The sequence below is a fragment of the Cetorhinus maximus genome, chromosome 12 (assembly GCF_964194155.1).
Source record: "Cetorhinus maximus chromosome 12, sCetMax3.hap1.1, whole genome shotgun sequence".
Taxonomy (NCBI): Eukaryota; Metazoa; Chordata; class Chondrichthyes; order Lamniformes; family Cetorhinidae; genus Cetorhinus; species Cetorhinus maximus.
In genome coordinates this window covers 14,512,319-14,539,485 of record NC_135890.1, presented here as the reverse complement: position 1 = coordinate 14,539,485, position 27,167 = coordinate 14,512,319, and the positions used below count along the sequence as shown (strand labels likewise).

Genomic DNA, 27,167 nt, shown 5'->3' with positions numbered 1-27,167 from the left:
TGAGAAGGGCACTCATAACCGGTGACCCCAGCATGCGTTGGAAGCCTGTGAAGGCTATCCTGAGATCACAGAGCCCAACCAGCTGAGGCAAGGCCAGGATCCCTCATTTGCACCTTCTCCTCCCCGGGCTCCACAGCAATTTCTGTCCACCAATCAGAGACTGCTTCTCTCCCACATGTGCTACTGATAGGCTCACTAGTGACCCTATCCACAGCAAGCACAGGGGAGTAATGACCTGTGATTGGAGGAGCAGCCCCTTACTGAATCTTCAACTTCATTTAGCTGTCTCACTGGCATTTTGAACAGAGGCCAGTAATTTCGAACAGCACCCTGGTCCAGGCCACAAATTTGTGCATCACTTTGGAAGCAATGATTGTTAAGCTGCAAGGTGGGCCTTGTACTAGAGCTACTTAAAGGGCCAAATTGAAGGTAAGATGATTTTTAAGAGCTTTGGCATTTTTGTAAAGTGCCTGGAAATCACCTGGAGTGTGTTTGGAAGTGTTGTGGTGGGTTCCTGGATTTGTCAGCGAGTACTGCTGGGCAAAGGATTTAGTGACCCTTCCACAAGAAGGCTGAAGTAGGCAGGGAGGGCAGCAGGTACAGTGCCTTGGGATCTGCAGCAAAATGGAGAGATGGAGCAGAGGCTGTGGAGAGGGCAGCCTCTCCACAATACCCTCTGTCAACTTGGTGCCGGACTCCCCCATGCTCCTTGACAGAGGCAGCAAGTTGTCTGGCAGACCAGCCAATGCACACAGCATCTCAATGTGTGTCTGCGTTCTCTTCTCTACTGACCTGTCGAGGTCCTCATCTGAGTTCTCTGCAGCAGAGCTCGTCTGCCACCTCGCCCTCTGGTGAACTGGCAAACAAACCATCCTTTCCCTTTGGCCTGGCTGCAGCCCACTCACGCCTGGCGATTCACCATGTGCTGATTCCAACTCCTCATGGTGTCCAGGGTACGTGCAATGCCAGTACCTGAGCTGGTGGCTGTGAGCGGCAGTGAGTGATGGGGCCTGCTCTGTGGTGTGGTGAGGTGCTGTGATGTGCTCTGTCTCCTCCTCTTTGGACCCCTGCTGCTGGACAGCAGGAAGTCAGAAGGAAGTGCAGAGCAGTGAGTAGGGCTCCCCTCCTGTGCCTCGCGTCCATTCCAGGGAGCAAGCCTTCATCAGATTCACAATCAATGGGAGCTGGAGAAGTGACCGGTGGGTGTATCGGTGAACGCACACATCTCCGCATTCTGCCTCACTGCTACCTGTGCTTCTAGGGGCTGGGTATTTGCTGGCTGCTGGTCAGATCTCCTTCAGGTCAGTGTCTATAATGTGCCACCCCAGCTCTTTCAGGAGTGATGCAATGAAACAGTAAATCAAGGCTCCTTGTCTGGCTTCCGAATGCTGAAAGCTTGCTCAGAGCGGCAGAGGGATCTGCCTGGGATCTGCTTCCCAGAAAACAGACGGAGAGGGCATTCATCTCGTACAAGTGTTTCTCCATGGAGTTTCAGTTGGAGTGAGTATAGCTCACAGTCTGCTCGGAGATGGGGAGGGCCTTTTATGCCCAGCTCTCATTGTTCCTTTGGAGATGTGAGCTGTGTTTTAATTGATGATCATATGTGGAAAGCTGAGGGTGTGTGGGAGGTCAGATTTGCATGTTCTTTGAAATGGACAGCTTCCCCCCCACCCCCAACCTGCCCCCCCACCCCCCACCCCTTCCCCCCTCCGCACCCCCCTCCCCACCACACACAACTCCCCGCTGGGCAGCAGTGAAGCAGAATACCCTGATGAATACTCTGACTGAACATGGGAATTGCTGTTTTGGCCTTAAGCTCCCGATGGCTCCTTCCAGAATGCCAAAGAGGCGGCCTCCTTGCCTGAGTGGCCATAATGGGACCAATCGAGCTTGAATTCAACTCCCCTGGGAGCCAGTATATCAACGCACAATCGACTGGGGTGAAAAGTGTTCTCCGAGAAACCACTAGATGGAGGAGGGACCGGGAAGGGGTGGGATTCCTCCTGTTAATTTTAGGAAAAATAGCAGCACAGGTTTCCCGTGCTCTAGCCATGTTGACTGTTGTTGTGCTAAAATTGTTGACAGGATGAATTTTACCGACGCCCCCTCCCTTTGTCTCACAACAGTCTGTGAGTCTCACTCTACACTTGCCACTTCAACGGGAATCAGAGCCGCACTATCACTGCATATTGAACCATCTGGTACAAGCTGGGGAGCCTGCTGTCTCCCAAACTGAATTAGCTTCACAATCTCTTCCCTCACTATTTGTTAGAGAAGGTGTCTTGTTAAAGTGGGGATCAATTTTCACTCTGCGCTGAACAGAGATGCAAGCTCCCCACTTGGCCTCCGGACTAGAGAGAGGAAAATTCACCCATGGCTCCTGCTCCTGGCTGCTCTGTATGGGCTTCAGCATCAGCTTACCTGCCTGTTCAGTAAACCTTAGTAACAGCTGAATCCCATCTAACAATACACAGCTAAGATTCAACGTCCTTATAAACTGGCTAAACACATCGATACGGAAAGAACAAACTTGCATTTATCGACCAGTGCCGACCATACTGCTGAGACACATCCCAAAGCACTTGAATGAGTTATTTTTTTCTTCCAGTGCCAGCAACATTATTTATGCAGGCATGTGAGGCAGCCAGTCAGTCCTTTAGCAGCACGTGAAGTGCCAGTTCATCTCTGTGATTTGCTGACATTGCTCGAGCCATTCAGAAAGCCAGTGCAGACACAATGGGCCAAATGGCCTCCTTCTGCACTGTAATGATTCTGTGAGAAATTTGGACAGGATACCAGGAGGACTACCTGCTGTTCTTTGAAATGATTACATTGGAGTTTTAACCCACATCTGAACAGAAAAGGGTCTTGGTTTTAAGCCTCACCAAAGTGGACAACGCAGAGCTCCCTCCGGACTCGAGTGCAAGTCTAGCTTATGGTGTTTGAAGTCCTGGTCTGAAGATTAAACCTTGCACATCTGACACAGTGGCAAGAGAGGTATCACTGAGCCAGGCAAAGAGGAGCTGATAACTGTGAGAAGGGTAGGCTCTCCTGGTGATAGAGGGATCAGTATTAATTAAAAGCAACACCTTCAACACACTAATCATTTCAGCAGCACGTGCATCTTCAGTTCTAATATCACACAGTTTGTGAGTGATGACTTGATGATTCTTGTACAACCATCATCTCCCATCCAGTTTAAGTTAAGTTCTGTCACCATCGAGTCTGTGTGATAACCTGCCACTCCTGATCTCTCTTCCCCCAGTCGCATCTGTCACCCATGCACTGTATCTCTGATTAAAATAACCCAGAATTTACATTACCTTCTGGTGGCATTGCCAATATCCTCTTTACAAGGTTAAAAGGTTAACGTTAGAAATGGGCTGTTAATTATATATTAATTGGGTGTTTGATTGTATTGAGGTGGAGGGTATTAACTGGGGATTCACCTGTGCTCCAATATAGACTAAAACTACGTTGTGTTGAAAGCGCACAATGTATAATGTGTGTCTCTAAATAAAAGCTTGTAAGTGTATACAGACTAGGGTCCAGTTCTAGCCTGCACTGCCTGGCTTCCTGACTTGTAACACGGGCAATGCTGGCAAGAGCAGATTTATCACTCATCACCAGTTGTCTTGATATAGTGGTGGTGGCCGCCTTCTTGAAATGCTGCAGTCATTTGGTGAACACACCAAATTTGTTGTAGTCTTCATCCAATTCTGTCAGTTAAAGTCATCTCCAAATTTACCTTCCGTTCCACAATCATTGGAGGCTGTTTAATACACACAGCCAGACAGATTTGCATTTATATAGCACCTTACCCCAACGCCGGACATCCCAAAGCACTTCACAGCCAATGCCACACTTTTGAAGTGTCGTCACTGTTGTAATGTAGGAAACGCAGTGGCCAATGCACAGCAAGCTCCCACAAACAGCTCCTCCGATTTTGACCAGATAATCTGCTTTTTGGGATGTCGATTGAAGGATAAATATTGGTCAGGGTGCCAGGAATAACTCCCCTGCTCTCCTTCGAAATCACGCCAAGGGATCTTTCACACCCACTTAAGAGGGCAGATGGGGCCTCAGTTTAATGTCTCCTCCAGAAGATGTCCACCTCCAAAGGTGCAGCACTCCAACAGTACTGCACTGAAGTGTTGGTCTTGATTATTGTGCTCAAACCCTGGAGCGGGACTTGAACCCACAGCCTCCTGAATCAGGCAAAGGGGAAGCTAGATAAGCAAAGGAGGGGGAGAAAGTGACAGACGGCTGAGTTGGTAGGGTTAGATGAAAGGGGGAGCTCGTGTGGAGAATTGACGCAAGGCATAGGCCATTTGGACTAAATGATCTCTTTCTGTGGCATGCATTCTATGTAACTCAGGTATCAGTGTTGTCCTTTGCGTGGTACATATTGTGTGTGTGTATGCTGTATTTCCCAGCTCCTGTTCCCTGGGTTGAAAGCAAAGGGCACAGGTGACTTGTCCTTTAAGAAGCAGGTTCTTTCAAGGCCGTTTAATGATTTGGCTCATTTACCACATGGACGAGTCTGAGCTGCTGCTGCTTCAAACGAAAGAAGAGCTTTTAATTTCCCACTTGACTTTCTCCCCTTCTCTCCTGACTCTCGCCTCAGATGCAGTTTCCTAAGTGCTGGCCAATTTCTGAAATCTCACCAAAGTGGCCATTTGTGTAGAAATTTGGTTAGACCATACCTGGAATGTTGTGAACAGTTCTGGTCTCCATATTTATAAAAAGGATATAGAGGCATTGGAGAAGGTGCAAAAAACAAAAGGTTTATTGGAATGATACCAGAACTGAGGAGTTAACCCTATCAGGAAAGATTGAAAAGATTGGGGCTCTCTTCACTGGAAAAGAGTCAACTGAGAGGTGACACAATAGAGGGCTTCAAGATGATGAGAAGGTTTGATAGGGAAGACATTGAGAAGATGTTCCCACTTGCGGCTGAGAACAGAACTAGGCCTATAATTATGACATATTCACTTGGAAGTCCAATAGGGAATTCAGTAGAAATTATATCATGGTTAGACTGTGGAACTTGTCACCACTAGGAGTAACTGCAGCAAATAGCATAGCTCTATTTAAGAGGAGGTTAGATAAACACGAGGGAGAAGGAATGGAATGGACATGTTGATAGGGTTAGATGAAGTGGATGGGAGGAGGCACGTGTGGAGCCTAAAAGCCAGCATGGACCAGTTGGGGCAAATGATCTCTTCCTGTGCTGCAAATATTTTGTAATTTTGTTGGGTTGGTTTAAGTGGCATGCGTCAGTAGGCTGGGGTGGGGCAGGGTGCGGAATCATAATGTGCCAGTGGAGACTGCTTGGAATGGGTTGGGTGCTCAAGCACTGTTCACGTCGCTGTGCTGGCACAAAGACACCAGACGACAGGCTGGCAAACACCTGTCCACGTTCTCCAGACAGGCAGTGCGGTGCCTGAACTGCCTTGACAGCACCTTGACCGCCTGAAATACACGGCAAGGAGCCATTTTGTGAAGCTTTGTTCTCAGTGTAGAACCTTGCCAGATCAGAGTGAGGGTAGCAGAATGCCATCACCCTATTTCCATGCACCCGTCTAGCGAGACTTCATGGTGGGATTAGAACGCCAACACTTTGTGTTTATATAGCCGCTTAAACACACTAAAGCATCCCAAGGAACATCCTAGAAGTGTTTGCAAATAAAACCCTGATGCCAGGCCACACGGGGAGATACTAGGACAGGTGATCAAAGACTTGATTAAAGAGGTAGGTTTTAAGGACTGTCTTAAGGGAGGTGAAGAGGTTTAGAGAGTGAATTTCAGAGTTTAGGACTAAGGCAGCTGAAGGTAGGGCTGCCAATGGCTGCCAAATGAAATTCAGGCATAGAATTGGAGGAGTGCAGAGATTGCCAAGTGTTGTGGAGCTGGAGGAGGTTTCAGAGATAGGGAGGGCCAGTTAAGGTCATGGATAGATTTGAAAACGAGGATAAGAATTTTAAAATTGAGGTGTTGCGGGAACGGGAGCCAGTGTATGTCAGCGAACACAGGGCAGTTGGCTTAATGGGGGCTTGGTGCAAGTTAGAATATAGGAATCAGAGCTTGGGGAGAACTCAACTTTAAGGAACCTTGCAAAATTATCCCTATATTCTCATGTAATTTCCCTGCTTGTTTCCATGACAGCTCATTGAGCTGGGGTCTGGTGCAAGACCCTCATTTGTCACATCTGTAACTGTATCTGACGCTTGGTGAGAGTAAAGCCCAAGAGAACAATCAATTCTAACCAAATCCGATCTGCATTGATCTGTGCAATCAGCCCTCAGCACCTCAGGATTAGAGAGGCTGCAAAATTAGGTAGTGCCCCTGCTCCTCCACTTTTGACTCCGAGTCTGAAGGTTCAACTCCCACTCCAGAGTCTTGAATCCAAAATCTAGACTATCAGTCCATCGCAGTACTGAGGGAGTGCTGCACTGTTCGAGGTGCAGTCTTTTGGATGTGATATGAAACCAAGGTTCTGTCTGCCCTCAAAAGTGGACATTAGAGATCCCATGGCAGTATTTCAAAGAAAAGAAAGGGAGGTCTTCCTGATGTGCAGACCATTATTTATCCCTCAACCAACATCACAAAAACAGATTGTCACAGGTCATTATCACATTGCTGTTTATGGGAGCTTGCTGTGTGAAACTCGACTGCTGCTTTTCCCACATTGCAATAGTGATTACACTTCAAAGTACTTAATTGGCTGTAAAGCGCTTTGGGACTTCCTGCATGAGGCCATGAGAGGCGCTGTATAAATGCAAACTCCTTCTTCCTTTCAGTGACACCTGCTTGGAATATGCACGCGTGAAGTGAGCAAAGGTCAAACATCCCCTCGTCAAAAAGGCTAGCAATGTCCTCTCTCTGAACTTGCAGCTGCAGATTGGGCTCTGGGAAGAGGCTGCCAAGTAACCCTTTCCTGAGAGAGCCCAGGCTAGGAGGAGAGAGGTAGCAAGAGAGGGAAGAGAAGAGGAAATAAAGCTGGAGAGAGTAAAAGGGGAAGAGTCCTCCTATTTGATTTTAATTTCTCTTTGAAAAATTAAATTTATAGCTTAATGCCTCGCGTTTGCTTAAACAAAGGCCTTTTTCATTATCAAGTGTGCTTCTGATCTGTCATGAGCGGGGAGATGATGAACAGTTAATAGCATTCACATAAGCAAGATTTAATTAATACTGTAAGGCAGGCATTTTTTGTGTGACTGCATTAAAATGCAATTCTTTCCAAATTTTAATTGGAAGTCACACTTGCTGTAGAATGACTTGCACCTACTGCTAAGGATTGTGACAGGATGTAATTGCACAGGTCAATCTTCAAAAAGCTTAAAATTATGTTGTTAGTACTTAGAGTAATTAGAAATGTTCAGGTGATGCAGCACCAGTGACATATTACGGAGATGATTGAACTTTTGAGGGGACTTTGTAGCTGTTAGAGTTAGCTTAGGGTGGTTCACAGGCGATTGGGTCAAACCTGTATCGGAGCTCGCAGCTCACTCATCATTAAGGCAAAATGGACAGTCGGCTGTGGGGGGCTGCGCACCCTCGTGATGTTCTGATTGTACACGTTAAGGGCAGAATAGTCAGGAGGTCAAGGGTCAGGTGCCCTGACCTCACTCTGCTTGCTTGGTCTGCCTTTCTTCTTAATCCATTCACAAAATGTGAGTGTTACTGTCAAAGCCAGCTTTTATTGCCCGTCCCTAATTGCCCTTGAGAAGTTGATGCTGAGCAGCCTTCTTGAATGCAACTGGGTGGCTCCTTAGGCTATTCCAGAGGACAGATAAAGTCAACCACATTGCTGGGGGTCTGGGGTCATATTCAGGCCAGACAGAACAAGGATGGCAGATTTCCTTCCCTGAAGGACATTGGTGAACCAGATGGATTTTTACTGGTAGTTCCATTGCCACAATTACTGATACTAGCTTTTTAATTCCAGATTTATATAATTAACTGAATTTAAACCCCCCTGTTGCTGTGATGGGATTTGAACTCATGCCTCCAGGTCTTTAGACTACAAGTCCAGTAATATAACTGCTATGCCATTATATCCACAAGAGGAGTTAGGGCCAATAAATGCACATATACTGGCAGAAAATATATATCTGCAATCTATCTGTCTATCTCAGTATCTCCGTATCTATCTTTATTTGCCTCTCCTGTCGAGCTGTCTGTCAATCTATCTATCTCTCTCTCACACTTGATTTCTCTCCATCACTCCCTCCCCCTCTCTCTGTCTCTGTCTCTGTCTCTCTCTCTGGCTTTCTCTCTCTCCAACTTTCTATCCATCTCTGTCTTTTCAGCCCTCTCTATCCACCTCTACCTCTCTCTCTGCCCATCTCTACATCTCTTTCTCTCTCTCTCTCTATACCTATCTATCTAACTCTCTCACTCATTCAATATCTGGGGTTGAGAGTAGCTTTAACTGTCCCACTTTAAATTGCTATGAATATTTAAAAAGTGAGAGTGAAATTCAGCCATTTCTGGCTGGGGTTTAATTATTTTTGCGGAGGGAAATTTGCATATTGACCTGGAGTGGAAATTGACGAACAGTCGAGAATCTGAAAACTTCTCTCATCCACAGTAATTAACCTGTAATTAACACGGGGACGTTTGTAGTAAAGGGAATCCATCACCTTAAAGAGATATGGCGGGTTAAACACAGCTCTGCCATAGAAGCAGAAGTATACAGTGTGGGCTGCAATGTATAACACGCCTGTCGTTATTAAACAATCTGTCGCCGGACTTGTCGTGAGAATTGCCACCAAAGATTTACCTTCAGCAATGAAACCAGGCTCCTCTCTGTGTGGTGCACTTCACCCAACGGCCACAAGAGCCTTCGGGGAGACTGGATACTTCGAGACTCCTCCAATGGACCAGTTGATGAACACACTGGCCAGGGTGGAATCAAGCCTTTCGGATCTCGAAGCCCCTGGGCTGGATTTTACATGCCCCCCTGCCAGGTGTTTTTGGTGGGGAGGGCATGTAAAATAGGGCAGGTTCCCACCCCGCCACCTTCCCTCCCACCCCTGGACTCACCCCTGTAGTACAAGGGTGTGGGCGGGTGCCGAAATTGGCAACCCGCCCGCCATATGTAAACAGATAATCAAGGGTCAATTAGGCTTGTTACCAAACCATTTGACCTCAATAAATTGCTGCCCGCACCGCAAAACAGTTGGCGTGGGCAGTCACGCAGGAGCGGGCATCCCGATTTTATTTTAAAATTCTTCAAAAGGGCGGGAGAAAGGGGGGGAAGTGGGGGCTTCTACCTTCAGGGGCTGCCCTTTGTGGATCGGGGGCAGGGAGGGGGGTGGGGGGCGATTCCTCCTCCCAAGATAGAACCCCTTTTTCTCCCTACTGCCTTAAATCCACCACCATCCCCCCACCCACCACTCACCCCCCCCACCACCCCACCATCACCATCCCCCCTTCCCTAACCTGCCCAAACCCTCCTTGCCCAAGACCCTGGACTTGTTACCAGGGGATCCATTGGGCCTCCTCCCTGCTCGTTGCAGTCCCGCCAGCGGCCACTAATGCTCCCTTGGCGCTGCCGGGACCGATGGGGCTACCGGCCAATCTGATTGGCCGGCGGCTCCCGAGGGTAAGACTGCGTCCCCGGTGAGGAGCAGAAGTCCCTTGTTTTAAGTGCATCGTGGCTGCAGGGCGGGCAGGCCTGGAACCACTTTGCTTCCGGGGGGGGTGTCAAGCCGTCCAGCCCCACCCCCACCAGAGTTTTCTGCCCCCTGACTTTCACCTCCCGGGTGTCCACATTCACCAAACTTGGCTGGGATAGTAGCGGGAGCATCCCATTTGGGGCTAGGAATGCAGGGCAAAAAGAAAAAGTCAACCAGGACCCTGACTCTTGCCCAAAAAGTGCATTTGTGCGGCAATCGGATGCGACAGGGTGAGAATTGTGACGTTCGTAGCTCATTAAGCAGCACTGGCTGCTTGTGGATTCACCCCTGAGCACTGGCCAAACACTTAGAGCTTGCCCAGGGAGCTGGACCCAGGCACGGGTGGAGAACAGGGAAGATACTTGTTTCTTCTGTAATCCTAAAAAAAAAAGCACCTACCCGGGCAATTAAAAGATAACTATTGAATCATTCATGAAACACGCTCCATTGATCTCCTTGGAAGCTGATTAAATTATTAGCAGAGGGGAAATGTCTCTTGCTGATAGTTTTAACACTTCTGTGGTTTGAAAGGCAGGTGGGCGTCTTGCCCTTGTTTCCCTTGTTGGGTGTAGGTGCTACAAGCCAACCATCTGATATTCCCCTCACCCACTTGGCACAGGACCGATTACACAGTCTCTGCTTGGTAAGAATCAATGACCACGTCAACAATGACTTACATTTATCTTGCACTTTTAATCTGAAAAAAGGCCCCCAGAAATAACTTGAGGCTGAACCACATCAGGAGGTATTAGAACGGGTGGCTAAATACTTCGACACCAGTCAGATCATGTCTGATAAAGCTCCAGTGAATTGCCTTGAGATATTTTACTACATGAGAGGTGCTATATAAATGCAAGTCGGTGTTCATCTCTTGTGGCTAATCGGCGACACTTCTAACATCATATCAATATGGAAGGTTTGATATTGTTAAGTATAAAGTTGCCCAAGATGCATTTTTAATCTCCCTTCTCTCAACTTTTGTCTCTTTTCATTTTAGGACTGAATCTGTGGCAGAAAAGATGCTCACCAACTGGTTTACGTTCCTGCTGTATAAATTCCTTAAGGTAAGATTATAAAATGGCCTCTCCTCAGTCTATTTTCCCTCATCAATTTTGATTCCTCGCAAGTTCATTCTGTGAGTTGCAGCCTGAATATGCCTCAGAGAGATGGGGGTGAATGGAAAGACATTGTTTTTTTCACAAAATCATGCATTATGCTGCTTAGAGATAAGCTAGTTTACCTGAGGAACAGCTGTTGCAATTCTTTTCTAAAATAGAGGCTACATTTTTTCACATTACTGACTTCTTTGCTTGGGATTTTACGTCCTAAGAATTTAAACCTTAAACATTCACTCCCTCTGCCACCGGTGTGCAGCGGCAGTAGTGTGTACCATCTACAGGATGCACTGCAGCATCTTGCCAAGGCTTTCCAAACCCACAAAATCACTTAGAATGACAAGGGAAGCAGGTACTTGAGAACACCAGGACCTTCCCCACGTTCCCCTCCAAGTCACACATCATCCTGACTTGTATGTACATCATCGTTAGTTCATCATCACTGGGCCAAATCCTGGAACTCCTTCCCTAACAGCACAGTGGGTGTACCGATGCCACACAGACTGCAGCGTTTCAAGAGAAGGCCCACCACCACCACCTTGAGGGCAGCTAGGCATGGGCAATAAATGCCAACCTTGCCAGTGATGCTCATATACCCAGAATGAATATCTTTTTTTTAAAAAGTTGACCTCTGGCCATAGTTTTAGGCTAAGGGGGTGGTAGATTTAAATCAGAGATGAGGGAGGAATTACTTTTCTCGAAGGGTCGTGAATCTGTGGAATTCACTACCTCAGAGTGCAGTGGATGCCGGGACGCTGAATAAATTTAAGGAGGCGATAGACAGATTTTTAATTAGTAACGGGTTGAAAGGTTATGGAGAGAGGGCGGTAAGTTGGAGTTGAGGCTGAAATGAGATCAGCCATGATTGTAATGAATGGCGGGGCAGGTTCGAGGGGCTGAATTGCCTACTCCTGCTCCTAGTTCTTATGTTCTTATGTTCTCTGACAACATAGAGTTACAGAGAAAGGGAGGTGACAATTTATACGAAGATTTATGCACTAGAAGGAGCCAAATTCATTATTTTAAGTGCTTTCTCGGTCTGTGGATGTCACCGGTCCCTCAGTTAATTAAACCGTGCCCTGTATGGATTGAGTACATGCCCCAGAAAAATCCTAAATTCGAGTCATGCAGAGTTGGCTGAACTCAGCCCAGTAAATGATCATGACAATTGACCTCAGTGCTCGTCTGTGTTAAGGAAGGCGAGTAGACCAATCAGGGTTGTGCACCTTTGTGACCAGCACTGGAAAGTATACCCGGCTACCGGACGATGGCAGAATCGGCCTCTGAAGTGGCGTCACCCAGGGGGCGACTGACCTGCTGGCACTCATGGTCCGTTCTTGCATATGAGTCGGGCAAAGTGCCCGAGGGCAGCATTAGGCACGGTACGTGAGAGAGAGCACCTCCCGGAGAGGAGGGGAGCAGCTGCAGAATGGGAGCGGTGGCCCATAAAGCTTTCACTTAAAGGTGATGAACCATCTCCAGATTAGATTAGTGGGGTTAAAGATTAATAAAAACAGCAGTAGTTTATGCATTTAACCACTTTGATTTGCAGCACTGTCAGAGGTGCTGCCCTTTGGATGAGTTCGTAAGCCAAGAGCCTTGTCCGCCCATCCAGGTGGACATAAAACCTCATGTTACTATTTGGAACACAACAAGGCAGTTCTTGCCAGTGTCCAATTCTTCACTTGCACTGTTAATGTATTGGCTCAAATCAAAAATATCTTTCTAAGTGCCAGGGTGGAAAGGGTAGAGCTGTACAACACCACTCCTCTGCTGAGGTAGTCAACAGTCACACTGAGTCAAGGCGGTTGTCAAGGAGGTCACTTTAAAGGATCATTTGCCTTTTGTGAACGGATGTTGGTGAGAAACAGACAGTAAAGTTTCCGGTCTTCGTAGAACAAAGGCAGCTAGCCAGTTATGACGCTTAAGCCTCTTTAATGGTGAATGCGGAACAATTAAGTTTGGAGAGGCGTTCGCATCTGTTCACAGCTGAGTAGAACTCATATTACACTCACATAGACCAAACCATCTTCCTCTATTCATCCAGTTTTCTATCCCAAAAGTGTTGTCTCCTCACTGGATTTTATCAAAACCTGTTTGATTACGCTCCTGTGAAGCATCTTGGGATGCTTTGAGACATTAAAGGCCGCTATATAAATGCAATTTGTTGTTAATAGGGTGCTATGAGCACCAGCTTCCTTCTAGTGGTCACTTCTGAGCCTTGGCGATAGGTGTTAATAGGCTTTAGGACAGTGTCCAGTATTGTGAACCGAGCCCTGTCCAATTTCCTCACCTACACATGTCTCCAGTGGGGGCTGCCTGGCTGCGATTAGGAGCAGAGAGCTTGTCCATTCAGTTTCCCCTCCCCAGTGCAGCGGCACTAAGTCTGTTTGTAGATTGTTCGCTCTTATCTTATTGAAACATATAAAATCCTGAGGGGACTCAACAGGATGGATGCTGAGAGGATGTTTCCCCTTGTGGGGAAGCCTAGAACTAGGGGACACATTTTAAAAATTGAGGGTCTCTCATTTAAGACTGAGGTGAGGAGAATTTTGGTTCATCAGAGGACCATTCATTTGTGTAATTCCCTTCCCCAGGGATCGGCAGAGGCTGAGTTACTGAATATATTCAGGGTTGAGTTAAACAGATTTTCGATTGACAAGGGAGTCGAAGGTAATGGGGGCGGTGCAGTCAGGTAGGTGGAGTTGAGATCACAATCTCAGATCAGCCATGATCTTACTGAATGGCGGAGCAGGCTCAAGGGGTCAGCTGGCTAACTCCTGCCCCTAATTCTTCTGTCCTCTGGCACCCCACCTGTGAGTAACCCAAATCACACCATCTGGGTTCTATGTGGGTTATTCAGTGCAGTAACCTGCAGGCAGTGCAACAGCGCTAGATAGCACTAGATGGAGAAACTGGAGAAGCCGGGATTGTCCTCCTTAGAGCAGAGAGGGCTAAGGGGAGATTTGATGGAGGTGTTCAAAACTGCTCGAGTAAGTAATGTGAAACTGTTTCCAGTGGCAGAAGGGTCAACAGTCAGAGGGAGAAGTTTAAGGTAAGTGACAAAAGAACTAGAGCTGAGATGGGGGAAGAAAACATTTACATATTGCTCTGACCCAGAATGCATTGCCTAAAGGAATGGTGGAAGAAGATTCAATAATAACTTTCAAGATAATTGAATAAATTCTTGATATGGAAGATTTTCAGGGCTATGGGGGAAAAAAGCTAAGGAATGGGATGAATTTGATAATTCTTTCAAAAAGCTGGGACAGGCTTGTCTGGGGACTTTTTTCCTATCCCTCTTTGGATGCCCACCCATTGATGCCAGCCTGATATCTGACCCTCTTCAGCCACGTATCCACATGGGGTATGGTGGCGGGTGTGGTTATATCACCAGGCTAGTAACCAGGCGGGGCTTAACTGGGTGATTCTTTCAAAGGGCCGACATAGACACGATGGGCTGAATAGCTGCCACCTGTGCTGCCTGATTCTAATTGGTGATTGTGATGGGGGGGGGTGGTGAGAGGAAGATGGGCGGGGCTGATGAGGGGGTGAGGTGGTGGTGCTGGGCTTTGTGGGGGGAAAGGGACCATTCTATGTAGAATGTCTCCGAAGCCCCGAGTAGACAATTGTCCTGAATGTGCAGCTGTCCTAATGCTGGCCTTTTTCATTTTCTCATATTGATCAGGAATGTGCAGGGGAGCCTTTGTTCATGCTTTTCTGCGCCATCAAGCAGCAGATGGAGAAGGGACCAATCGACTCAATCACAGGAGAGGCACGCTACTCACTCAGCGAAGACAAGCTCATCAGGCAGCAGATAGACTACAAGACGCTGGTAAGCTCAGAATCCAGGCATGAAATGGGGAAGGGGATGGGATGTGAGAGGGCGGGGCTTGTGGGGGGTGGGGGGAGATTAGTGTGAACGGGTCAGGAGTTAATTGGGCTAATTTGAGCAGGATATTCTTGTTGAGATGGGATGGGTTCTAATATGTCCCCGTATTAATTACCTCCAGCGACAGTCACTGTGGAGCTGTCAATGTGCCAAAACAACATGGCCCAAGAAGGGGCAATCAAGTTTTCTTCTCTCCACTGGAAACACGAGGGAAAAGGATGGGTGTGTGGTCCCTTCATTTTCATTTACATCCCTCCCCTCCTGTGGTTAATTCCTTGCTGGGTGGGGTGCGATGAGAGCATTGGTTGGCCAACAGTTCCCTACCGCATTTGGCCAAGCATGAACTGCAATGGTCAGTGTGGGCAGCTGTTGGACTGTAGAGGCTTTCCAGCTGAGGCAGATGCTGCTCTCAGCCCCAAACACCCACACCTGATGTGTACTTTCCAGCAGGAGGCGCTAGATAGAGAAACTGGAGAAGCTGGGATTGTGTGGGATTGTTCTCCTTAGAGCAGAGAGGGCTAAGGGGAGATTTGATGGAGGTGTTCAAAACTGCCCCAGTAAGTAATGTGAAACTGTTTCCAGTGGCAGAAGGGTCAACAGTCAGAGGGAACAGTTTAAGGTAAGTGGCAAAAGAACTAGAGCTGAAATAGGGGAAGAAAACTTTTTACATACTGTTGTGATCTGGAATGCACTGCCGAAAGGAATGGTGGAAGAAGATTCAATAAATTCAATGAATAACATTCAAGGGAATTGAATAAATTCATGAAAAGGAAGATTTTCAGGGCTATGGGGGAAAAAAGCAGAGGAATGGGATGAATTTGATCCCTCTTTCAAAGAGCCGGCAGGCACGAAGGGCTGAATGGGCTCCTTCTGTGCTATATCATTCTACGTTAGCAGCATAGAAACCTAAGCTTCTCGCCTTCTAACTGAGGGTCACCAAGACCAATTGTAGCCTCAGCCTGAGATGACCAATCCAGGGGCCAACACTTGAACCTTCTTGGCATATTTGGCTCATTGACTCAACTTGCTGAATCACTTGGAGGGGTGGAGGGTAGCAACCTGAGTGCTTATCTTTTGTTCTTGGCAGTTGAACACGTTCTTGAGGTAAGTCAGGTCCTCCCCATCTTCTGGAAGGCCAGATGGACCAAACTTACAAAAAACCTGCAAATGCTGCAATAAAATACAGAAAAATACTGGAAATGCCAAGTTCCAGCAAAGCTCAACGTTTGGTATATGAGGCCCATCCTTTTGTCAGAGCCTGATTAGGAATACAAACATGTCTTTTCCAACAATTTCTGTTCCTTCTTCCAAACTCAAGATGCTTGCTTTCCTGCCAAAATCCACTTTTGATTAGAACCCATTTCTCTCTGCTTCACTCTCAAGATGGCCCCAGCTCCATATAATTAGATGACTTTGCAGCCAACTGTAGATTGAAGAGAATGAGTCAGGCTGTCAAGGGAAACAAAATGAAGCTCTTCTGAAGTTGCCCTGTGTGTGTGTGTGTGGAAAGAAGAGGGAGGATGGTACTGGATGTGGTGGCTGGGGTATCCGCATCACACATGAGATCACAACTGACTAACTGCTTCCAAATATAGACTAAAAATTCATCACAACAGATGGGTAATATGGGACCCTCATTGTAATAGTTGTGTAATATTGGTCAGAGTGGGACCCTCACTGTAATGGGCATGTAACGTTGGTCAGAGTGGGACCCTTACTGTTATAGTTGTGTAATATTGGTCAGAGTGGGACCCTCACTGTAATAGTTGTGTAATATTGGTCAGAGTGGGACCCTCGCTGTAATAGTTGTGTAATATTGGTCAGAGTGGGACCCTCACTGTAATGGGTGTGTAATATTGGTCAGAATGGGTCACTTACTATAATTGGTGTGTAGTAGAATATAAATTATAATTGGTAAATTGAATGTGGCTGTTCATGAACCATTTACGGCTTTCAGGAAATGACATCGCTGTAGTAGATCATTTAACATTCAGTCAGCAAACAAGACAATTATCAAAATTCAGATCCAATCACTACAACATTGACATCTGGATACCAGAGCGGGAAAATTGCCGACGCTATAATCTTCTAAGGGGTTTAGGGATATTTTCTGTCTCCCGTTCTTTACTCAAACGCACTTAAGACTAATTGTTAAATGGGCTGAGGTCAGATAACTTTGCACAAACCCCAGGGACCGAAGCTCAGCCCTTCTATAAACCAAGGCCTCATCTGCCCTCTCAGCTAGAGGTAAAAGACCCCATGGTCACTATTAGCAAGAAGAGAAGGGGAATAATGCCCATGTGTCCTGGCCAATATTTATCTCTCAACCAACATCACTAAAAATGGATTTTCTGGTCATTATTCTCAGTGGTGTGTGTGTGCCTGTCTGTCTGCCTGTCTCTGTCTGTCTGCCTGTCTCTGTCTGTCTGCCTGTCTGTCTGTGAGAGAGATTGCTGTGCGCAAATTGGCTGCTGCTTTTCCTACATTCCAACAATGACTACACTTCAAAAGTATTTAATTAACTATTAAACATTTTGGGATTTTGCTGAGGTCATGAAGATGTTATATAGAAGGGAAGACTTGTATTTAAATGACTGTATTTTGTGGCTGATGCAGTTACCAATTGAACCACCAGTGGCACTATAGTGTTCTGATAATGACATTGATGTTTCAGGCAGGAACCATCACTAGATAAGAGTCCTGTAAATAATCCGGTAATTTATTTGTAGCCTGTATAAATAATTAAAAGTAAAGAAACATCACAGTTTAAAGGATACAGTAATCTTGAATGATCACCCTCTTGGGCTGATTATATTTCAAATCTAACAGGAAATTGGAGTGTCAGTAAATGAAGTCAAGAACACTGGCCCAGTCCAACACCACTAAGAGTCATCACTGGGCCAGGCTGATTTTGTAAGTGGAGTAATCAACTCTGATTGGATGCATTCCTGAAGGTTGACCTCTCACCTTCAGCTGACCCCCTCTCCTCCTCCCCCTTTTCGTCATTGGTCACCCAACACATCCACCCTCACAGCACTTTGCCTAGATCAATTAGAAAACAATTAGACTCTTCATCGCCTCCTTGGATGATTCTTGACCGTCAGTCAAACGGCTGTTTTTCCATCGTCAATATTTTTTTATAACTAATTGGCAAAAAGTGTTTTTAAAAAAAACTCTCTGTTTTTTGTCAATGCCTCTCTGATTGTTCTCCTGGGTTTTGTTTGTAGCAATGCCCAAACCTTTAGATCCTGAGACTCCAGGCCAGTCCACCTGGAGGCCTGTGAACAGGTCACCCATCTTTCCAAGGCCTTGATTTAAAATGGGACAGGAGATGGGAAAACAAAAACCCGGCAAAGAAGGAGAGGCAGGGGGAAGGAAAATAAGAGGAAGTGATGGACTTCCATCAATGGCTGAACCAGTAAAGTAGGAAACATGATCTCAGCAGATAGGTTCCTATAATTGCCTTCAGTGCCCTGGGGCAGTGAGGGGACAATATCAGGCCAAGGTTCCCTGGCTCTTGGTCTCCAGGTCCCCCCTTGAAAGTCTTTGTGAGTAGACATTGGTTGAAGGCAGTATAGCCCTTTGCTGAGAAGTTCTCTCCTGGTCCATTGCCCATCGCTGCTTGACTGCCTGGGATCACACGGGACATTGTGACAGGTTGTTGGGACTCGTTTAACTGCACTTGAAAATGGGTTGGCATCTTTAAGGCAGGGCAGGGGGGTGGTGGGGGGAGGGGGGCAGGGGCAGGGGGGGGGTGGGGGGAGGGGGGCGGGGGCAGGGTCGGTGGTGTGTTGTGGTGGGGTGCAGTCCCTCGAAGAAAAATCAGTTGAACCAGTTGGAAATATCAACTGATCATAACTGATTTCCATTAAAAAAATGACAAGTCACAACTAGTTTTAACTGAATGCAATTGGAATACTGGGATTATAATCGGAAATCGAAATCTTCCCCCTTTCCAGTGGGTTTTAACTGGGACCATTTGAATCTTACTGGAACTAGTTGACTTGTTTACTGAACATACGAACATATGAACATAGGGCAGGTGCAGGCCACTCGGCCCCTCAAGCCTGCTCCACCATTAAATAAGTCATGGCTGATCTGATTGTAACCTCCTGCCTATCCCTGATAACCTTTCACCCCCTCGTTAATCAAGAATCTACCTAGCTCTGCCTTTAAAATATTCACAGACTCTGCTTCCACTGCCTTTTCAGGAAGAGAGTTACAAAGACTCGTGACCCTCTGAGAGAAAAAATTTCTTCTCACCTCTGTCTTAAATGAGTGACCCCTTATTTTTAAACCGTGACCCCTACTTCTAGATCCTCCTACAAGAGGAAACATCCTCTCTGCATCCACCCTGTCAAGACCCCTCAGGATCTTAAAGGGTTTCAATCAAGTCACACCTTGCTCTTCTAAACTCCAGTGGATACAAGTCTAACCTGTCCAATCTTTCCTCATAAGACAACCCTGAATTCCTAGTATTAGACTAGTAAACCTCCTCTGAACTGCTTCTAATGCATTGACATCCTTCCTTAAATAAGGAGACCAATACTGTACACAGTACTCCGGATGTGGTCTCACCTGTGCCGGGTATGACTGAAGAATAACCTCCCTACTTTTGGTTCAACTGTGTAGCAGGGAGTGGAGTTTCCAACTCTAGTTGGCCACATTCCTGGAGGTTTCATCATGCAATGACTCACCTCAGCCAGTCAAACAGCTTTTCATCCCCACCTCTAATATTTTCATAACTAAGTGTTGAGAAACATCATTTGTTCACCTGTGTTCACTCACAGCAGATTAATCTTTAGTTTTTGGAGTGGCCAGGACAGTCCTGGAGGCTTGACAAGCCTGAGGGGGGGTGGGGGGGGGGGAGGAAGAGAGCGGAGGGGAAGAGAAGAGCGATGAATGACTTAAATTAGAATCAGCTCAACTCCCTTGCACCGTGAAGGCCAATTGTGCCTTCAAGATGCCGAATGCTTTTTTCTTGTCCTCGTAAGTAAGACAGCTGTAGGCATTGTCTGGAATTACAGATGGAAGATTGTGATAACCTGATATCAGAATTTACTGCTCCACTACACAACGCTGCTAAGGCTGAGCGAACTGCTCAGTTTAACTTGTTCTTGCAAGGCTCGAAATGGAAAAACACGCCTCCCGCAATTTGTTCAACTCAAATAACCTGGCGTCTGGATGCTTTCAAATCAGGTGAAACATAAAGACTGAAGCAACACAGAATAACAAACTCAAACTGGCTCTGGTTTGAAGAAAGGAAAATTAGGAAGTGAAGGAAGCATGAAGCAGGTGAGGCAGCAACTGAAAGAGAAAGGACAGATGAAGATTTCAGAGACAGGCTCTTCAGAACTGCACCCTGGCCCAGCGAAATATTAATCTGCTTGACTATTTCACATGCTGTTTTCTGCCAGTTTGCACCCATTTCTCTTTCCATCTCCTTTAATGATACCTCATCCAACAATTCTATTGCCTGTTCACCTGTTACCCCCCTGTGCTCGCTGATCTACCATTGGCCGCTGGTTGGACAATGCCTCAATTTTAAAATTCTCACCATTGTTTTCAATTCCCCCCATGGCCTCGCTGCTCCCTATCTCTGTATTCTCCTACAACTCTACAACCCTGCCAAGATCGCCACACTCCTCCCAATTCCACCTCTTGCACATCACTGATCTTCATCGTTTCTCCATTGGCAGCCATGCTCTCAGCCCTCAGCTCTGCAATTCAACACTAGCTCCTACCTGACAATGTGGAAAATTGCCCAGTTAGGTCTGGTCCACAAAAACCCAGCCAATTTCCACCCCATCAGCCTTCCTTTCGATCAGTAGCAAAGCGATTTGAAAGTATTGTCGACTGTGCTGTCAAGAGGTACTTCCTCAGCAATAACCTACTCACTGCTGCTCAGTTTGGCTTCTGCCAGGGCCACTCAGCTCCTGACCTGATTGTAACCTTGGTCCAAACGTAGACAAAAGAACTGAACTCCAAAGGTGAAGTGAGAGTAACTGCCCTTGACATCAAGGCAACGTTTGACCAAGTGTGGCATCAAGGAGCCCTAGCAAAACCGGAGTCAGTGGGAATCAGGGGGAAAACTCTCCGCTGGTTGGATTCATACCTAGCACAAAGGAAGATGGTTGTGGTTGTTGGAGGTCAGTCATTTCAGTTCCAGGTCATCGCTGCAGGAGTTCCTCAGGGGAATGTCCTTGGCCCAACCATCTTCACCTGCTTCATCAGTGATCTTCCTTCCATATTCAGGTCAGAAGTTGACATGTTCACTGATGATTGCACAATGTTCAGCATCATTCACGACTCCTCAGATACTGAAGCAGCTTGTGTCCACATGCAGCGAGACCTGGACAATATCCAAGACTGGGTGATAAGTGGCAAATTACATCCATCTTTGGCATTAGCATTGCAGAATCGCCCACTATCAACATCCTGGGGGTTAACATTGACCAAAAACTGAACTGGACCAGCCAAATAAATAGTGTGGCTATACAAGAGCAGGTCAGAGGCTGAGAATTCTGGGTAGAGTAACTCGTGTGCTGACTCCTAAAAGCCTGTCCGCCCACTAGAATATACAAGTCCGAAGTGTGATGGTAAACTCTCCATTGCCTTGATGAGTGCATCTCCAACAACATTCAAGAAGCTCGACACCATCCAGGACAAAACAGCCATATGATTGGCACCCCATCCACCATCTTAAACATTCACTCCCTCCACGACCAATGCACAGTGGCAGCAGCATGTGTACCATCTACAAGATGCACCACAGCAACTCATCAAAGCTCCTTTGACAGCATCTTCTAAGCCCGTGACCTCTACCACGTAGGACAAGGGCAGCAGATGCATCGGAATACTGCAACCTGCAAGTTCCCCTCCAAATAGCACACCACCATGACTTGGAACTATATCACCCTTTCCTTCATTGTCGCTGGGTCAAAATCCTAGAATTCCCTCCCTAACAGCACTGTGGGTGTACCTACGCCACATGGACTGCAGCGGTTCAAGAAGGCAGCTCACCACCACCTTCTCAGAGGCAGTTGGGAATGGGCTGTAAATGCTGGTCTAGCCAGCGACATCCACATCCCGGGAAAGAATCAAAAAAATCACTCCCTAAACCTCCCCAGTTCTCTCCCTCTTTCTCCTCTTTTAAGCCGCTCTTTAAAACCTACCTCTTTGATTAAACATTTAATCATACGAATATAGGAATATACAAACTAGGAGCAGGAGTAGGCCGCTCAGTCTTTTCAGTCTGCTCTGCCATTCAATAAGATCATGGCTGATCCGATTGTAACCTCCTGCCTACCCCCTTGCTTATCAAGAATCTATCTAGCTCTGCCTTAAAAATATTCAGCGACCCTCCTTCTACTGCCTTTTGGGGACAAGAGTTCCAAAGACTCACCGACCCTCAGAGCGAAAAATCCTCCTCATCTCTGCCTTAAATGGGCAAGCCCTTATTTTTAAACAGTGACCCTATTTCTAGATTCTACCACAAGAGGAATCATCCTCTCTACATCCACCCTGTCCAGACCCCTTAGGATCTTAAAGGTTTCAATCATGTCACCTTTTACTCTTTTAAACTCTAGCAGATTCAAGCCTAGACTGCCCAACCTTTTCTCATTAAACATCCCACCCATTCCAGGTATTAGTCTAGTAAACCTTCTCTGAGCTGCTTCCAATGCATTTACACCCTTCCTTAAATAAGGAGACCAATACTGTACACAGTACTCCAGATGTGGTCTCACCAATGCCCTGTACAACTGAAGCATAACCTCCCTACTTTTGTATTCAACTCCCCTTGCAATAAACAATTACACTCTATTAGCTTTGCTAATTACTTTCTGTACCTGCATACTAACCTTTTGCAATTCATGCACAAGGACTCCCAGATCCCTCTGCATCTCAGAGCTCTGCAACCTCTCAGCATCTGGATAACATGCTTCCTTTTTATTCTTCCAGCCAAAATGGACAATTTTGCACGTTCCCACATTATACTCCATTATACTCATCTGTCCTAATATCTCCTTTTATGACTTGGTGTCAAATTTTGCCTGATCGCGCTCCTGTGAAGCACCTTGGAACACTTTGCTCTGTTAAAGACACTATATAAATGTAAGTTGTTGTTGTTCAGTTGTTGTCGATTTGTGACTAAGGGTGTGACCTTATGCTGCGGGAAGGCAGAGGAGAAATGCTCAACGTGCTAATGCGCCAGTTCCGCCCTCTGCTGTTATGACAGAGTTGTCAGTGTGTTTGAAATGACCTGAGGGGTTTGTATGCTGGTGTCCCACTGTGTTCTCTGTGCCCATGGCTGTATTTAGATAAAATTTACAGTCACTCATAAACTAAAGAGCCAGGAAGAACCTGGGCTGCTTGCTCATGGCACTAAGAGACTTGTCCCCTTCGCATCGTAAGAGAGCAGGGATCTGTGTGATAGTGCATTCACACTGCCAAAACTGGCCCCTTCATCCCAAGGGAAATAAAGGAAGACTTCCATTTCTCTCGCGTCTTCCACAAACGTGTGGCAAACCAAAATACTTCACAACCAGTAAGAGTACTTTTGAGGTATAACCGCTATGGTAATGTAGGAAACGCGGCAGCTCATTTTCATGCAACAAGTTCCCGTAAACAGCACTGGCCCAAAAATATGATTCAGTTGCTTGAGAAATAAATATTGGCCAAGGCGCCAGGGAGAACTCTCGGCTCTTCTTTGAACATGGAATCCTTTCTTTAGCAGGCAAAAGAGGCACATAGCTTAACATTTCACCCAAAAGACCAGCAACCTCCGGCAGTGCAACATGCCCTCAGTGGACCCTTCACTGTACCGAAGTCCTTTTTTGGAGTGGATTTTGGGCTTTCAAACTGAGAGATGAGAGTGCTGCTACTGATGAAGCGACTTCCGACACTCTATTTATATGACATTCCTGGCTTGTAGGACAAGAGCTCAGGACACAGTCCATTGGGGAGGACAAGGAAGCATTTGGCACTGAACATGGGGAAAGGATGGGGGAACTTGAGACACAGTAGAAAAGGAGAGCTTTTCCAGGGAACTTTTGAAAGCTGAGTACGAAGTAGGTAGAGGTGCAGTGTCAGAGGAGTGAAGGGTTGGAAGGTCAGAGGTTGTCTCAAAATTGAAGGTGATGCAATGCAATAGAGCAATTTCAAAACCAGGATGACTGCAGAACGGTAAACCCATGGAAAACGTAACTCTGTGATTCTGCCGATAAACGGAAAAAACTTGTATTTATGTATGTATTTATGTAGGGTTCCTCACAACCTCAGGACAGCCCAAAGCACTTTGCAACCAATGAAGTACTCCTGAAGTACAGTCAATTGACAAATTAGCAGCCAATTTGCACACAAGGTCCCACAAACAGCAATGTGATCGTGGCCGGATAACCTGTCTTTTTTTTAAATTGATTTTGGTTGCAAGATAACTAGTGGTTAGGACACTGGGGAGGACTTGCCCAATTCCTCTGTATAAAAGTGCCCGGGATGTTTTATGAGAAGACTTGGTTGGGAGGCAAGACTTTTGTGCTCAAGTCTCGGGCCTCGAACTGATGACCTTCTGACTAAGTGATGAGAGTGCTTCTCACTAAAGCTGCGGCTGACAACAGGATAAGGGAGCCAGGCCTAGCATTGTAAACAAGACCCAAGAACGCAAATGCCCTGTGACCAAAAAAGGAAACGGCACCTTCAGGACTGAAGAACAATTAGAAAGGGATAAAATATAGAGTCCCCGCACTAAATCAACTACTGGGACCCTTTGTGCTGCCTCGATGATTCCTGCTCTGGAACTAAAGCTTGTTTAATTCTACTGGCCTTGCACCACAGGGTTTTGTTTGTTCTTATTATCTGTCTGTTTCCTTTGTTTCTTTTTTAAAAAAAACTCCTATAAATTTGTCAGATGAAAGCAACTAGCACACATGTAAAAGCAGCAGGCTTACAAAATGCATCTGCTCCTCAATTTACAGCCATCAGATCATTTACAAAGGAACTGGAGCATTTGCACTTTGGTTTCTGAAGAGAAGCCTGTGCTGACCTGCTGAGAGTTGCATTTTATATTTCCTTAAATCCTTTGTGATGCAGATCCGCTCCGGGTTGTGGGGGGGTGGCGCTGGAGGGAGCGGAGGGAAGGGAGATAGGGGTCCTGGATCTGCAATCTCTCAGACGCTGAAGATTGGTTCTGTGCAGTGACAATTTAATTAACACCTGACTGGATCATGCATTCTAATGACTGTAATGTTGGTTCGTATTTTATCCTTGTGAGAGTCTAGGGACTTAATGGCTATTGTTATGGCTGAGGATTGGCAGTGATGATTGAATGGCGAGTTGAAATCGTTAGGTTGAAATGCTTTCGGCAAATAACAAAGTGGCATTTGTACCAATCTGTGCAACTGAGTGTTAAATTCTTATGATATTTTGCTTTTTCATTGCTTTGCATTTGAAAAACCATATACCTGTGACTGGGGATTTGCACTTATTATTTTTACTCTTCCCCAGTCCACTGGCCTTTCTGAATCCAACTCCTAATGGGTAAGTTCCAATTTGTAAGAATCTCCCTCCAAATCTGGTATTCAGCTGGAATTTCTGATTCATTCCAAAGCTCGATATCACAATCAGTTAGAGTCAGAACAGAAAATACCAGGGATAAAAGGCCAGCATTTTAGGGAGGCTATCAAGGCCTTGGAGTGTGTGCAAAGGAGACTTGCTAGGGTGATACGGGGAATGAGGGACTTCAGTTCAAAAACAGAAACAGAAATACCTGGAAAAATCAGCAGGTCTGGCAGCATCGACGGAGAAGAGCACAGTTGACGTTTCGAGTCCTCATGACCCTTCAACAGAACTAAGTAAAAATAGGAAAGGGGTGAAATATAAGCTGGTTTAAGGGGGAGGCGGGGAGCGTTGTTGGGACAAGCAGCCAGTGATAGGAGCAGATAACCAAAAGCTGTCACAGACAAAAGGACAAAGAGGTGTTGAAGGTGGTGATATTATCTAAAGGAATGTGCTAATTAAGAGTAGAAGACAGGACAGATAAGGTACAGATAGCTCTAGTGGGGGTGGGGGAATACTAAAAGGTAGAAATAAACAATGGGTGGAAATACATTTAAAAATAATGGAAATAGGTGGGAAAAGAAAAATCTATATAAATTATTGGGAATACAACAAAAAGGAGGGGGAAGAAACGGGAAGGGGGTGGGGATGGAGGAGAGAGTTCAAGATCTAAAATAAGGGACCTCAGTTACTTGGAGAGATGACATAAACTGGGATTATTCTCTTTAGAACAGAGAATGTTAAGGAGAATTTTGACATTCAGAATTGTGATGAGTTTCGATAAGAGTAAATAGGGAGAACAAAAACAAAAATACCTGGAAAAACTCAGCAGGTCGGGCAGCTTCTGCGGAGAGGAGCACAGTTAAATAGGGAGAAGCTGTTTCCACTGGCAGACGGGTCAGTAACCAGGGGATGCAGACTTAAGATCATTGACAAAAGAGCCAGAGGTGCGGTGAGTTTTTTTTATACCTGTATGCAGTGTTGTTATGATCTGGCATTGTCTGAAAGGGTGATCAAAGCAGAATAGTAACTTTCAAAAAGGAAATTGGATAAATACTTGAAGGGGAGAAAATTGCAAGGCCTTGAGGAAAGAGCGGGCGAGTGGGTGAAGAGTCATACGGACTCGAAACGTTAACTGTGTTCCTCTCCGCAGGTGCTGTCAGACCTGCTGAGTTTTTCCAGGTATTTTTGTTTTTGTTTTGGGATTTCCAGCATCCGCAGTTTTTTATCATTGAAAGGAGCTGGAACAGAAGTGATGGGCCGAATGGCCCGCTCCTTTGCTATAAGATTTCAAGATTTGAAAAGGCAAATGTGTGCAGCTTTATGGTTTGGGTCCTGGCCTTTTGTCAATCCATCTGTATGGTGGTGTCTGGTCAGGGCCCACGTCTTTTTTTTAAACCCTTCTTTTTCGCCGTAATTCCTCCTCATAGGAAATAACGTGCACCCTGATAAATTGAGCGTTTGTGCTTCCAGTTTCCATAGCTAATAGCTGTAACTGTCCCTCCTTGTCTACAAACACTCTTTCTGTTGGTGTGACTATTCAAAATTGGGACCAGTACAGACACGCGAGGAGCATGTGTTCTTTGAATGGATAAGTGATGTCCCGCATATCTCTGAGCACATGAGGTGAGACAGGATGTATTGGCGCACACTGGCACTTCATGCTGGCATGGCCTTGGGCACAGGTTGGGGCACTGAGAAGCACTTTGTTTAAAATTGGCAGGGTGAGCTGGTAAACGAGACAGAGATCTTGGCAGCTTTGTTATTCTGCTGTCTATGTCAAACCTCCTGCCGGCCCATTCAATGTGTCTGTTGGAGGAGGAGAGTGGGGAGGTGCAGAGTTGAAATCTGTGCAGGAATTTGCTCCTGGTGGAAATGACTGTGATATGGAAAGTGAGAGAGAGATTTTATTTAATAGCA

At 46.2% G+C, this 27,167-nt stretch overlaps 1 protein-coding gene across 4 annotated transcripts in view; it reads left to right on the top strand.

The window, feature by feature from the left end:
* plxna4 (plexin A4) overlaps window positions 1-27,167 on the top strand; it is a 675,025-nt gene that overhangs the window by 603,800 nt on the left and 44,058 nt on the right. For all 4 annotated transcript variants that reach the window (XM_078553048.1, XM_078553047.1, XM_078553046.1 and 1 more), the window contains exons 23-24: window positions 10,684-10,750; window positions 14,490-14,636. In XM_078553048.1, coding sequence (XP_078409174.1) covers window positions 10,684-10,750; window positions 14,490-14,636 — 214 coding nt within the window. The remainder of the gene's footprint in view (window positions 1-10,683; window positions 10,751-14,489; window positions 14,637-27,167) is intronic.